This window comes from Notothenia rossii (genome assembly GCF_949606895.1).
Source record: "Notothenia rossii genome assembly, chromosome: 1".
In the NCBI taxonomy this organism is placed as follows: Eukaryota; Metazoa; Chordata; class Actinopteri; order Perciformes; family Nototheniidae; genus Notothenia; species Notothenia rossii.
The window spans coordinates 86,136,745-86,151,750 of NC_136912.1; the positions used below are offsets into that span (position 1 = coordinate 86,136,745).

General features: G+C 40.3%; 2 protein-coding genes across 2 annotated transcripts; both read right to left on the minus strand.

The window, feature by feature from the left end:
* Window positions 1-181: 181 nt before the first annotated feature.
* On the minus strand, window positions 182-10,442 carry LOC307019714 (uncharacterized protein; the record flags this gene model as incomplete). The annotated part of the gene is made up of 18 exons (XM_079650775.1): window positions 10,136-10,442; window positions 8,064-8,229; window positions 7,822-7,974; window positions 7,583-7,743; window positions 7,248-7,424; window positions 7,024-7,162; window positions 6,440-6,627; window positions 5,823-5,964; window positions 5,277-5,447; window positions 4,277-4,527; window positions 3,804-3,969; window positions 3,077-3,229; window positions 2,834-2,994; window positions 1,922-2,095; window positions 1,696-1,837; window positions 1,425-1,612; window positions 523-664; window positions 182-357 (listed from the first exon to the last, which is right to left on the minus strand). Exons 1-18 carry the CDS (start codon window positions 10,325-10,327, stop codon window positions 182-184), a joined length of 3,042 nt encoding a protein of 1,013 aa, XP_079506901.1. The 5' UTR covers window positions 10,328-10,442.
* A 1,385-nt stretch (window positions 10,443-11,827) lies between these two features.
* Window positions 11,828-14,793, minus strand: LOC307037734 (cytochrome P450 2J6-like). Its single transcript, XM_079678797.1, has 9 exons — window positions 14,500-14,793; window positions 13,952-14,117; window positions 13,705-13,857; window positions 13,468-13,628; window positions 13,108-13,284; window positions 12,876-13,014; window positions 12,604-12,791; window positions 12,367-12,508; window positions 11,828-12,268 (listed from the first exon to the last, which is right to left on the minus strand). The coding sequence occupies exons 1-9, from the start codon at window positions 14,689-14,691 to the stop codon at window positions 12,093-12,095; spliced, it is 1,494 nt and encodes a 497-aa protein (XP_079534923.1). The 5' UTR covers window positions 14,692-14,793; the 3' UTR covers window positions 11,828-12,092.
* Window positions 14,794-15,006: the final 213 nt, after the last annotated feature.

Sequence of the window (15,006 nt, forward strand, 5' to 3'; positions counted from 1 at the left end):
CACCATCAGCTCTCGTGTTTCAGACACATGTTGTAGACAGGACCGTTGAATGCTGTCTCTGCTGGTAATGTGTTGTTTTTGTGTTGACAGGAAAACTAGCCAAAGATGCAGCATTTGTGTTGCATATGTTAAAATGTATGAATGTGTGCTTTGCTCTATAGTAGAGCACAGTTTGCAGGATTCAGCGGGCTGTGGCATAGATCTTAAATGGGTACGGCGTGCGCGTGGCTCCTATGATTCCTTCAGTACTCAACTGAACTCCGTCCAGCGTTGAAAAACAAAATGTCTGGAGCAAACTGACAAAAAACAGGAACAGCTCCATCCTCGCCAGACCTTCACCCAGACATGCACGCTTTCCTGGAGAAACAAACAAGCATACAAGCAAAACAATGAAGGCAAGTGCGTCTATGATATTTCCAAGTATACTCTAAACTATACGCTTACATTTCTTGCACCCTAAACTATTTCCTTTCTTGTGGTTCAAATGTGCAAAGGTCAGTTAATTCATTGTTTGAAATGTACCTGCAGAAAAAGGTAAAAATGCATCCCTCCTCAAAAACTTCCCCTCGGCATCCAGGAAGTGTTCAGGGTTGAAGGTGTCGGGGGTTTCCCATTCAGTCTTGTCAAACAGCACAGAGGTCAGGTTAGGCATCACCGAGGTTCCCTGCATACGCACGCACACACACACACGCACACACACACACGCACACACACACACACACATACACATACACATACACATACACATACACACACACACACACACACACACACACACACACACACACACACACACACACACACACAGAGAGAGAGCAATCGATTCAATATTGTTTATACAGAAGGATAAGAATAAACAAACAGATGATACAGACACACCTTGTTATTAAACCTGTAAATATTGACTAGCTTTTCTTCATATCAGATATTTGAACAATTTTCTTTTTTTAAATTATTGCCAAGGACGTTTTTTTGTTTGGTTTGCCTGCCCGATCTTATGGAGCTTGGTACAAAAGTGTGTGGCAAAGGCCAGGGAAGAACCTGTTTAATTTTGGAGCATATTTGAATCAAAATGTGGATAAATAGGCCATTTTCCCCTTTCATCATCATTGTAAGAGTATTTGGCAATTGCGGAGGTCTCCAAGTGCCCATCTAGCTATTTATTTTATATATCAATTTTAGGAAAGCACCCACCCAATACAGTATATATTTCCCCCAGCTTGGTTGAATCCTCCTAAGTACTGGGACTACAGTATATGTAAGATATATAATTGATGTATTCTGGTAATTTTGTCCTTTGCTTATTCTTGAAGCATAAATCTCCAAGTAGATTCAGCAGTAAATAACATTGTTTTTCTAAACACAAAATAAACAAAGCCTTCTATTGTGACTCCTAAGTTGCTGCACGCTATAAGTAAACGCACCTTGGGTATGACGAAATCACCCAGTGTTATATCCTTGGCAGCCATTCGGAGTCCATTTAAAGGAACAATGTTTCCCATCCTCTGGATCTCGTGGATGACGGCGTCAGTGTAGGGCAGGTTGGGTCTGTCTGCCATACTGGGCTGTCGGCTCTGTCCGATCACTCTGTCTATCTCGGCATGCACTTTATCTAGGAGGTCAAATAAAAAGGTTTTAAACTTGATCTTCTCTTGTTACTTTTATACTTGTTCTGCTGCTGATGTGAACACCCACCCTGGATTTGAGCGTTGTTGATGAGGTAGATGAGGCCCCACTGCAGGGTCTTTGAAGTGGTCTCACTACCAGCCAGGAACAGATCCAGACAACACAGAACCAGGTTGTCATCGTCAAAGCGCAGTTCACTGTTTCTGTTGTGCTGAGGAACAAACATATGGTCAGTTCGTTTTTATTTTGTCATGCTGTTCACGTTGGTTGATCGGCAACACTACAAACACCATACTTTCTCTTCTATGAGGAAGCTGTCGATGTAATCTCGTGGGTTGCTGGGGTCCAGGTCCAACTTGTGCCTCTCTATCTCTCCTCTGATAGATGCCTCCAAAGACCTGGAGCTGCTGAAGATGCCACAGTGAGGCCCCGGCAGGAGTTTCATCAGAGCTGGGAACGCATCATAAAGCTGTCGGAGAGGAGACGGGAATATTCAGTGGTTGTTTATATGGGCAAGCAAAGACCTAAGTTATGATCATAATATTTTCTGACAGACTTTCAATTGCCAGAATGACACATTTTAATTGTTTTAAATATATTACAGATTACTTTGTCCGCAAATATAAAAATGTATATAAATGAGTAATGTGCTGATTTTAATATCATTACCAGTTCAATACTGGCAATTATCACTAAATCAACAAACAAGGACAACAAATATATATTTTCAGTCTATTTTTATAAACTAAATGATATGTTCATATTGAGTGTTAAATCCTGTATTTTACACTGGGATTATAATCATTTTGTTATTCCAAATAATCAGATTACATTGTGTGCTAAAAATTGCATTTTAAATGTCATTTTGAATGCGTCAATGCTTTAAAATGTTGCTCAAAGTGTGTGTGAAACAGTTCTAATGAAAAGTAGCAGAAGTAGCACTACTGATTCCTGATGTGGGCTATTTATTTATTTCTGTAGGAGAATATTAGGTTATGATGTTTTTGATGGCTAACAATTGCAAAGTGCATCCGTACACATTTATTATCAACAGCTAAATTGTTAAGAAAGAGAAAAAACAGTATCAGATTGGGATTGGCACAAGAAAGGAAAAAGGCATCGAAAATGATCCCTACAAGTAATTACATAAAATAATAAATAAAGTGTCTTTTCTTGTGTTTCCCCGACACACTGGTTTGCATCTTACTAGAGCCCATATGGATCCCTCCAAATAGGCCATCTCAGTCAGACTCTTCAGCATGCTCTGGAAGTTGTGGTCGCCGTATTCATACCGTCTCCCAAACACTATCTGGCAGATGATGTTGGCCACAGCATTGTTTAAGAGGGGCACGGGGTCGAATGGCTCACCTGAGCAGGACAAAGTCAGTTTCTTTATTTTGCTTCTCTGTCTGTTAAAAAAAATGTATTCACTTTTGTTGATTTTCCCAACCTTTCTCCTTCTGCATGGCCTCCTGCAGATGATGACTCTCCTCACAGATGCTCCGCTCCATGGAGCTCTTGGCCAGACCAAAGGTACGTAGCATGGTCATGGCAAAACGCCGCTGTCTCCTCCACACTCTCCCATTACTGAAGAAAAGACCCGCTGAGACAGAGAGAAACCACACATCAGTACAGAGGCAGGCATCAGGAAACAGGTTGACTCTTTAAATAGTGATGTGATTTAGGACTGTCACGATAACTTTTATTCTGATCGAAACACTTTTTATTAAGTTTTCACAATGCATAACCAAGGTGTTACACTACAACTTAACGAAGTGGATACACAATGACAATATGCTATCATTGCAATGAAAAGCAAAGTATAAGCATATACAAATAACACAATAGTTTGCATTGAATATATATAAAAAGAGAAAAAAAGAAAAAAGAAAAAAATATATATTTTAAGACCACGTTATGCATCTATTATAATGATAATACAAAATAATAAAAATGCAATTACATCCTTTCCAAGAGCTGTAAATACGGCTTTCGCCAAGCCTTATAATGTTAGAGTAAAAATAGCAATTTATTCTTGAATCATAGCTAAATTGGTGAAGTAAACAAACATGCAAACAGAACAGCCAATATCTATTTCAACAAAAAGTCAACAAGGTCATGACCATATCTTACAACTATGGTGAGGGCCCAATGTACTGTATGTTTGTGTGACTCACCTGAGTTTCCTGAATAAATTCTGGTCACCATCGGGCTGTAAGGCCGGTCCACAAAGTGGTCAGCTTGTGTGACTATGGCTTCCTTCACCATCTTCCACCCGCACACAAACACTGTTTTGTGTCTTCCCAGACGTATGCAGAACACATTCCCATACACATCAGCTAGCTGTGGATGCAGGGGCAGACAATAAGTGGCCTGTTGTCTGGCATGTGACTCTGATGAGATGCATTTTTCAGGACAATCATTTCTGACTATCAGCAGGTTTTTACATTATTTTCTACCATAAACGTTTTCATGATCTGTTTCAGTCCCATGTCATTTTTTAGATATCCCTTGTTAAAGGATGTGACTCTGCTGCATGCACAAGTAGTGTAGTAAATAACAGAGAACATCTACCTTCCAGCTTTCAGTTATGCTCAGGTTATCGCAAAAACACTACAGCACAATACGAAATGAGTTTCTGTCATCTTACCTTGGTTAAGTAAATGTGAGGCTGTTTAGACTCAATGTTGAATATGTTTCCTAGAAGAGGCAGTGATGGTGGTCCTGGTGGAAAGTTAGGTGGATCTTTTTTGTCCAGAAAATAGACAACGAGGAGAATCGCAAAAACAAAAAGCAGCATTTCCGTCAGATCGAGCCACAGAAACAAATCACGCAGACACATTGTGAAGCGAAGGAGAATAGCAAGGGACTGATGAGGATGACTTGCTCCATCATCAAATCCTAGTTAGAGATGGGCTGGTACTCTGCTGACTCACAGCTTATGTAGATGTAATGACCTATCGGTGCGACGCAGAGAGGGGATGCGTGTTCATTTAACAAATACTGAGTACGTTTCTTGTTAGTTTGCGATATACCTAATTTTGTAAGACCCAAACGTTTAACCACCCCAAAAATGGACATTATATAGATAATTTAAAAAATCTAGCACAATAGACATCAGACATGCCTGGTAAGGCAGTCTTGGTCTTGGAATCTGCCCTAGCTTTTTTTTTTCCTGAACTATTTGTTATTTGGTTTGATGATTCTTCGTCTGTTCCCTGTCTGGTAAAGTTTGCCCCTTTTTTAATTTGACCAAAGTAAAAAGTAACCATGAGTGTATGTTATGTTGACAAAATTATTAAACCAGGTTTGTGACACATATCATCAAATCCTTTATTAATCATTAACACATGTTTCCAAAGGTTTTGTTAATGATTGCAGTTCTTAAATAATGGCTAATACATTACATAACTGATGATGATAAAGAAGACATAGACAATACAGCTTGAATGTAATAGAAGATTGTATTTTGAGAAAATCTTTATACATATTTTCATTAATAACAAGGACACTAGATACTGTCCTATAAAGAATGCCATTAATACAACAATATATTATGACAACTATTTTATCACAAGGAAGGAAATGTATAGGCAGAGAACTCTTTTGTCGGAGGAAAAATTATTCAGTGAGATGTTGTATAATTCAGCGTGCTTTGGCATAAACCTTGAAGGGATGTGGTACTCGAGATATTCCAGTAACTCCTTCTGTACTCAGCTCTACTCCATCAGGAACGGAGAAAGAGAACTTCTGCAGTAATCCGATCAAAAACAAGAACAGCTCCATTTTGGCGAGGCCTTCTCCGAGACATACACGTTTCCCTGAAGAGTGCACAAACGTATACGATCAACAAAATGTAAGAGCTCCAACCATAATACATCTAATTTGAACAAAATTAGATGCTGAAATTCTTGCACATGCATTTCAACTGAACGTGGTACTGATGTGTTTAAAATCCTCCGTCTTATGGACTGGCTCTCTCACATTTACGGCCTTATTACCCTGTACTGTACGTACACTGTCACGGCCTTTACATTCCCTTAATCCCATCAACATGCTTTCCTCGATTAAACGATAACTCTTTTGTTGATGGCACCTTTTGCTCGACTTTTCTGGAATAATCTCCAACAGCACATCGTGAGGCAAGCGCTGTTCATACTTTCAATATAGGCTGAAAAAAGTCGAATGATGTTTACCTGCAGAGAAAGGCAAGAGAGCTTCTCTCTTCACAAACTTTCCCTCAGCATCCAGGAAGTGTCCGGGGTTGAAGGTGTCTGGGGTCTCCCATTCAGTCTTGTCGAACAGCACAGAGGTCAGGTTAGGCATCACGGACGTACCCTAAAAAAAACAAGATTCATAAGCTAACACCAAGAAATTATCACACATGTTGTTTCCGAACATTGTATAACGTTTATTACAGTATTAACTTTAAGTTGTGTGAAAAGAAACCACTTTAAATGTTTTGACCCAGTACTCGCCCTCCTGACATAAAATAACTGAGTACACACTACTTCAGCAGGGGACAGGAGTGGCTGAAAGTTGAAACCAGTTTAGTAATAAGTAATAAGTAAGTAATAAGTCTAGTAAAGCTAAGCAATTAAATTACTTTATGCTATTTAAATTAGCTGATTGCTAAACCGGGAGTTAGCTGCAGGATTAAACCAAGCTCTGGGTAACGGACTTGGTGACTTAAGTGACTTGAAAATCTGACTTTCTTTAGTAAGTGACTTGTAAACTTGAGTCTGTAAAAACAACCTCTCTTTTTTAGAGACATCCTGTTAAGGCTTAAAATGCGTAGGCCTACTAAATCCACCTTCGGTATAATATAGTCGCCCAGTGTTGTATCCTTGGTGGCCATTCTGAGTCCATTTAGAGGAATAATGTTTCCCATCCTCTGGATCTCGTGGATGACGGCTTCAGTGTAGGGCAGGTTGGATCTGTCTGCCATACTGGGCTGTCGGTTGTGTCCGATCACTCTGTCTATCTCTGTCTGGACTTTGTCTAAAAAAGCAAGAAAGTTTAAGGAAGTAAGCTTCTAGTTGGAGGATGAGAAAAACTTGACCATAAACATGTTAATATAAGGTGATTTGAAAATGCTTAACTGAGATAGTAAACATTAGCATGTTTGTGAGAGCTGTTAGCATATTAACTTTAGCATTTAGCTTAAAAATACTGGTGTGTTTAAGCTTGCACTGTAACAATCACTGGCCGCCATATTCGTTGCGTTGGCAACACAGAACCCAGAAATATTGAGCGTTTAACCAGAACCTAAATCGTAGCCACTAATGGGTACCAAGATTAAACAGCCTCACACTGCAATTAGCTTAGACGTAGACTTATTTAGACTGGTTTGCTGTTTTACAGTTAGCTACAGTGCAATACTAGCATGACACCTACCCTGGACATCAGGGTTTTTGATGAGATAAACCAAAGCCCACAGTAAGGTAGTAGAAGTTGTCTCTGTTCCAGCCAGGAACAGATCCAGAGAGCACATAGCCAGATTAGTCTCTGTGAAGCCAAGATCTGAATCCTTGTTCTATTCAGAGAAGATGCAGCAGTGAATGGCTGGTACATATACAGGAAGGGCAACACAGTTTTTTATATTACAATTTTTAACTTACTTTTTCCATTTCAATAATGAAGGTGTCAATATAGTCCCGGGGATCACTGTGGTCCAGGTCCTTCTTGTGGCTCTTAACCTCCTGACTGATGAACTCTAGGATGGCGGTATATTGATCGAACATTTTGTTGTGGGGACCTGGCAAGTGCTTCATCACTCCAGGGAACGACTCATACAACTACACAGAATAACAAGTAAATGAGAGAAACATCCTCATCGTCTTTCACCTTATCTGAACATGTTTGACCATGCACTAGTCGGTTACGAAGGAATCAATCCCACCAGAATGCGGTTTTTCTGACAATGATTACACTGCAAAATATATAACTGACTTACCAGACCCCATAGAGAGCCCTGCAGCCAAAACACATCAGAAATATATTTTAACAAGATCTGGAAGTTGTGGTCGCTGTAGTCAAAGCGTTTCCCCATCACCAGCTGGCATATTATGTTGGATGCAGCGTTGTTGAAGAGGCCTGCTGGGCTGAAAGGTTCACCTGTAGGAGAGGAATTCAATGTTAGGACAACGCCATACTGCTAAAGACATTCTGATAAAGAGCTAATTTTGTTAGCACCTTTCTCTTTCTCTATCTCCTCCTGCAGGTGTCGGGTCTCCTCACAGATACTCTGCTCCATGGTGTTTTTTCCAAGGCCAAAGGTACGTAGGGTCGACAAGGCAAATCGTCGCTGTCTCTTCCATGTTTCACCATTGCTCGTGAACAAACCACCTACAGTAGATACAAGCATGCAGATTAAATTGTGTTATTTGTTCAGGGGACCTAAGGCCTGCAGTGCATGATAGAAGAAATGTATGCACCTGAGTCTCCTGAGTAAACCCTGGCCATAATTGCACTGTGTGGTCGATCCACAAAGTTGTGGGCTTGTGTCACTAAGGCTTCCTTCACCATCTTATACCCAGACACAAACACCATCTTGTCACTGCCGAGGCGGATGCTGAACACACTCCCAAAAACGTCAGCCAGCTGTAAATCAAGGAACAAACACAGATGAATCCAAGCACTACTGCATGATATCAACCTGATCATTTGTTGAAAAATCAAAATGCAAATACAATTGCTCAATAATGAACTAAAAGGCTACGAGATGTATCAATTTCAGAAGGAAGAACAACTTAACCTCATTATTTTTGGTAAATACAAATGATCGAAATGGCTTTCATTGTTCTCAGTACATTGGCAAAGTTACACATTTGTTTTGGTCCACGAACTGCACTATACTTATGGCAATGGCTGAATAGTGGACGAAAATCTTGAACTGTTTGTAAATTAAATTAACTTTAAATGAATTAGATATTTATGTCTACATAATAATAATCAATCAATCAATCAATCAATCAATCAATCAATCAATGTTTATTTATATAGCCCAATATCACAAATGTTACATTTGTCTCAGTGGACTTCACAGTTTGTACAGAATATCAGTATGACAATACAACACCCTCTGTCCTTAGACCCAAATATCACAAGGAAAAACTTCCAGAGAAAACCCACAGTTTAAAGGGGAAAATGGGAGAAACCTCAGGGAGAGCAACAGAGGAGAGATCCCTCTCCCTTGACGGACAGACGTGCAATAGATGCCGTGTGTAAATCGAAGAGATAATACATTTTACAGCGTAGGTAGACCAAATGTTTGGAAATGCATGTGTCTATAATAAGAAGATGAATCCACGAGGATGTCAACAATCCTGTGGGAGCCATCAGGGAAGTAGTATGATAAAAGTCAGGTAGGAGAGACAGGTTCAGCCAAGACTCGAAGTCCAGGGCTCAAATCCAGAACTCAGGATAGAGGATCCAGGACGCAGGACCACAGCAACAGGATCAGCCACGACTCAGGATCCCGGCGTAGATAGACACCAAAAAGAAATGTGGGGGAAGCTGGGTTATTCGGAACATGAGAGTACACAGGTACAGACAAACAGAAGGAAGAAGCAAGGTGTCCCCCTACAGTCTAAGCCTATAGCAGCAAAACTAACGTGTCTACATACATGGACTCCCTTAGGATATGTTGAGGGAAAGGGGTAGCAAGTAAGAAGTAAGGAACAGAGGTGGAGAGGCACAACGTGTCTACGTACATGCACTCCCTTAGGATAGGGTGAGGGGAAAGAATAGGAACTAAGATGTATGCGCCACATCTACTGTATACCATGAGCACATTGCACCTAAAAGATTTTTTAGGCACTGACACCAATCAACAGTTGTGCGTCGACTCGGCAGGGATCAAGGCACGTATATGCCTCTCCCTGCTTCCACCGTCTACACACAACCAAATGACATCTATACCATCAGTAAGGAAAAAGAGTAAGAACTCAAATGTATAGGTGAAGAGGCACAACGTGTCTACGTCAATGCACTCTTATTAGATTATTTTATCAACTATAAGCTTTATCAAAAAGGAAGGTCTTAAGCGTACTCTTAAAAACGGATAGGCTGCCTACCGCCCGAACACAAACTGGAAGCTGATTCCACAAAAGTGGAGCTTGATAAGAAAAGGCTCTGGCTCCCATTGTACTTTTAGAGACTCTAGGAACAACCAACAACCCTGCATTCTTGGAACGCAATGGCCTAGTAGGACAGTAGGGCATAATGAGTTCTTTAAGGTAAGATGGCGCCTGCCCATTAAGGGCTTTGTGGGCCAGAAGAAGAATTTTAAATTCTATCCTGTGTTCTATAGGGAGCCAGTGTAAGGCAGCCAGAACAGGAGTAATGTGCTCCCTTTTCCTAACTCTGGTTAGTACACGAGCTGCAGCATTTTGAATCAGCTGAAGCGACTTAACTGACTTTTTGGTACACCCCGATAATAAAGAGTAACAATAATCCAATAATCATCCTTGTTCACAAATGAAAACATACCTCCATACATGTTTACCTTGGTAAAATATACGTGTGGATGTTTACGGTCCAAACTGAAGAAATTCCCCACAATCGGAAGAGCCATTGGTCCTGGAGGATAATTTGGAGGATTCCTGTTTTTGATGAAGTCGGCTATTATGATAAAAATAAAAATAAACAAGAACAGACCCTTTAGGTCAAAACCCAGCAACAAATTATGAAGCCACATTTTTAGAGAGAGTTAAACCAGCAGCAGTTGAAAGGTTCAAGTTTTCCAAGAAAGCACACTACACTACACTACACACTTCTAATATTACAGGACAGATAACCCGAAAAACAAATCAGTAATTCAGACTCTGCAGTTGGCTCAAAGGTCATCGTGATCGTGGACTTGCATAACAACACAGGTTACTGAGGCATCTACCTTTTCCTTGGCAAATATCTCTCTCATCACACAAATGATGATACCAAGTAGTAATAATGTAAGTATTATCATGCCAAAGTAATATAATGATAATAATATAACATCAGCTAAGCAATGTTCTAATACACATTGTATAACCTCCACTGATTTTCATCAACCTTACATTGAGATTGCATGTTCATAGTGTAAATAGAGTGTTGCCAAAAATATAAAGTGCAGTGGGTAAAAGGCATCTAATTGATTATAGTGCATGTAAATGAGTAACCACCAGCCAGATGCAGGTGCACACAGCACAAACCGCGTCAGCGTGATCAAACCCAAGTTCACTCTTTCTGTGGTGCTGTCAGACACAGGCAAACTTGTAGTCTATTTAGAAAGGTGTGCTTTTTGGTTCTCATACATTGATTGTCTTAGGCAACAGACTAACTGTCTTAGTCTCAATAAAGTTTCAAGTATTTTTCATACAGCATGATATTAATTTACTAAATGAGGTCCTATTTATTTACAGTGAAATAGATGATAGAGCAGGACAAGCTTGAGGCAACCATCTGATTAACTTGTCGCTTGTGTTGTGTGTTGTCTGAGTTTTTGTCCTTACATTTGAACTCTTCACATGAGTTCAATTCAACAATTTGGTCGCCCCAATCTTTTTTATAGTTCAGCGTTTGGTTGAACTGAGCTCAACCCTCTCTCTTTTGTTGTGGTATAGTGTAGATATGGCGATGGAAATCTTAAGTCCCTTGCCCTTCCAACAATGGAACATAAATATATATAAGACATAAAATAATAAAACTAATCCAACAAATAATTACCAGGACTGGGGAAAAGTGGTAGTGCAGCAATAACAGTCAGGGTAACTTTAAAAAGGGTTTTATTTACCCAAACTCAAAGTGCTCAACAAACAGCAAGTCTACCTCAGCCAGAACTCTAGCCGACTAACCTGTTGAGGATTTAACCAGAAGACAGAGGACACTTGGAGTCTCCTGCTCTCACAGTTTTGCCCACAATCTGAGTTTATCAGTTGTCCTTTTTTACCCTGTTCTGGAAATCAGCCAGGTGGTCACCTTTAAGGTCAGGTTGTGTGTTGGTTGCCCTCATAGAAGTGGAAGGGATTCTTAAGTCTAAGCACTGTGCCTTATGTTTCTCAAGCTCGTGGTGTGGCTGGATGCCTGTTTTCCTTGTAGATGTTTATTGTGAAAGGAATATTCTGAGGAGACTTAATTGGGGTAATAAGAAGGAGAAGCAGAAGAAAAAGAAGATGAGTGTATGTTCTTTTGTTTTTTAAGCAAAGACTTACACCAGGTGTGTGAAACAAATCAAAACATATTTTTTAATAACAAATGTATTAAGATGGATAGAAATCAGATCATTACAGTTTTTTTTACTTATACATGACATACAATTTACAGATAGTACCTTAATGAATTTAATACACATTATGACGACAAAGGGAAATGTCTTTTAATTTGTGTATTCAATGTAAATCAACTTTATCACACATCATTGTAAAGGCAGCGGATGAGGAAACATTCGTTGTTTATTCAAATTATTCAGTGAGATGTTGTATGATTCAGCGAGCCTTGGCATAAACCTTGAAGGGATGTGGCACTCGAGTTATTCCAGTAACTCCTTCTGTACTCAACTCTACACCATCAGGAACAGAGAAGGAGAACTTCTGCAGTAAACCAACGAAAAACAGGAACAGCTCCATCTTGGCGAGGCCTTCTCCGAGACACACACGTTTCCCTGAAGAGTGCACAAACGTATACTCACATGAAAGTGTAAGATCTAAGGATAAAACTTATGTTCTAGTTCATGTTATGATTCAGGTGAATGTTGTTTACCTGCAGAGAAAGCCAAGAGAGCTTCTCTCTTCACAAACTGTCCCTCAGCATCCAGGAAGTGTCCGGGATTGAAGGTGTCTGGGGTCTCCCATTCAGTCTTGTCGAACAGCACAGAGGTCAGGATTGGCATCAAGGTCGTACCCTAAAAAACAAGATTCATAACCAACCATTGACAACAACGCCCACATTTTAGATACAATCATTTTTAGACTAAATATGATTGTGGGCTACACACACCTTGGGAATGAAGTAATCACCCAGTGTTGTATCCTTAGCAGCCATTCTGAGTCCATTTAGAGGAATAATGTTTCCCATCCTCTGGATCTCGTGGATGACGGCTTCAGTGTAGGGCAGGTTGGGTCTGTCTGCCATACTGGGCTGTCTGTTGTGTCCGATCACTCTGTCTATCTCTGCCTTCATTTTCTCTATAAGTAAAAATTAATGTCAAGTTATGTTGTTTTCTTGCTGTGTTTACAGTTAGCTCAGTGTGGTGCTAGCATGTCACCTACCCTGGATATCAGGGTATTTGATGAGATAAACCAAAGCCCACTGTAACGTGGTGGAGGTGGTCTCTGTACCAGCCAGGAAGAGATCCAGAGAGCACAAAGCCAGATTAGTCTCTGTGAAGCCAAGATCTGAATCCTTGTTCTATTCAGAGATGCAAAGAAGATACTGTAGTGAGTGGATGCTAAATATACATGAAGGGCTCCAAAGTGTTTTGAAGTGCAGTCGTTAACTTACTTTTTCCATTTCAATAAGGAAAGTGTCAATATAGTCCCGGGGGTCACTGCGGTCCAGGTCCTTCTTGTGGTTCTTTACCTCCAGACTGAGGAAGTCTCGGATGGCGTCAAAATTACTGAACATTTTGTTGTGAGGACCTGGCAAGTGCTTCATCAATGTGGGGAACGACTCGTACAGCTACAGTATTAGAAACAAATTGTAAATTAGATACACCCACATAATATTTACCCTTACTGTATGTGATCATATTTGGGCACAGACATGGGCTGCTCAGACGGTTAACAAGGATTGACTTCAAGAATCCTTAAAAAAAAGAAATTATCTGACAGTGATTAAACGACATTAAAATGACTGACTTACCGTACCCCATACAGAGCCCTCCAGCATTAGAATTTCAGACAAATAATTCAGCATAATCTGGAAGTTGTGGTCGCTGTAGTCAAAGCGTTTACCCATCACCAGCTGGCAAATGATGTTGGACACAGCGTTGTTGAAGAGGCCTGCTGGGCTGAAAGGTTGACCTGTAGGAGAGGAGTCCACTGTTTAGACAACGCTATACTCCGAATAATGAGCTGAATCTGTACTCTTTGTGTACACCTTTCTCTTTCTCTATCTCCTCCTGCAGGTGTCGGACCTCCTCACAGATACTCTGCTCCATGGTGTTTTTTCCCACGCCAAAGGTACGTAGGGTAGACAAGGCAAATCGTCGCTGTCTCTTCCATGTTTCACCATTGCTTACAAACAGACCGCCTAGATGCAAGCATAAGCAGAGATTTGAGTTAAAGGTCGAAGGGAGGTTATTCCTGAAGACTATGAGATAAGAGAAAGAAAGAGAATTATGCACTTTTGTTTCCGGAGTAAAACCTGTTTGCCAATTCATTGTGAGGTCGATCCACAAAGTTGTCGGCTTGGGACACTAAGGCTTCCTTCACCATCTTGTACCCAGACACAAACACCATTGTGTTACCGCCGAGCCGGACTCTGAACACACTCCCATAAACATCAGCCAGCTGTAAATCATGAAGTGAACACTGATGATCCCAAAAACACTACCACATATATTCATCTTTAAGTACAATTGTTCATACCCTAAACCTATGCATCAGGGGAAAAAATGGCTACCAGGTGTACAAAAACAATACTTTTTCATCCATGTCTACAATTTGAACACCAGATGTCAGTATCAGCCATTAGTATCACATCACGTATCATGTAGAGCGCAAATAAACAACCTTCAAGTGGACTAACCAAGATGATTAAAATGGCTTTCAACTTCTTCTACTGCATTGACAGTGCCCACAAACCCCGATGTGAAAGATCTTAACCCTATTGTAAATTCAAAATAAATAGGCTACATCAGACTAAACCATATAATAGATCTCTCAACTTTACCTTGGTGAAATACATATATGGATGTTTACTGTCCACACTGAAGATACTCCCCACAATTGGAAAAGCCATTGGTCCCGGAGGATAATTTGGAGGATTCCTGTGTTTTAGGAAATCGGCTATTATGATAAAAATGAAAAGAAACAGGAACAGCCCCTTGAAGTCCAAAGCCGACAAAACATTATAAAGCCACATCCTTAAGGAGAGTTAAACCAACAGCATGAGAAAGATCCAAGCCTTGCAAGGAGCCAAGCTGCACTCCCCTGCACTACAAACTACTATTCGGTAATTCAGGCTGTGCTCAAAGTTCATAGAGATAGTGGACCATACAGGCAACAGACACACCTACTTTACTCGGTAAACAAGATATCTGTCATAGTATAAATTATTGCATCTAATTTCAAATGATTAAAGTTTTAGCATGCCATAATAATTTGATGGTAATAACTCATGAGCAAACATATCTGCTAAGCAATCAGATAACACACCTTTCACATCTTCCACTGTCTT

Coding starts and splice junctions, on each gene's coding strand:
- LOC307037734 (XM_079678797.1), bottom strand. CDS start 14,691: ATGTGGCTTTATAATGTTTTGTCGGCTTTGGACTTCAAGGGGCTGTTC. Junction 14,118..14,499: donor CATATATGTATTTCACCAAG/GTAAAGTTGAGA, acceptor CATGATTTACAG/CTGGCTGATGTTTATGGGAG. Junction 13,285..13,467: donor AGGGCTCTGTATGGGGTACG/GTAAGTCAGTCA, acceptor CTAATACTGTAG/CTGTACGAGTCGTTCCCCAC.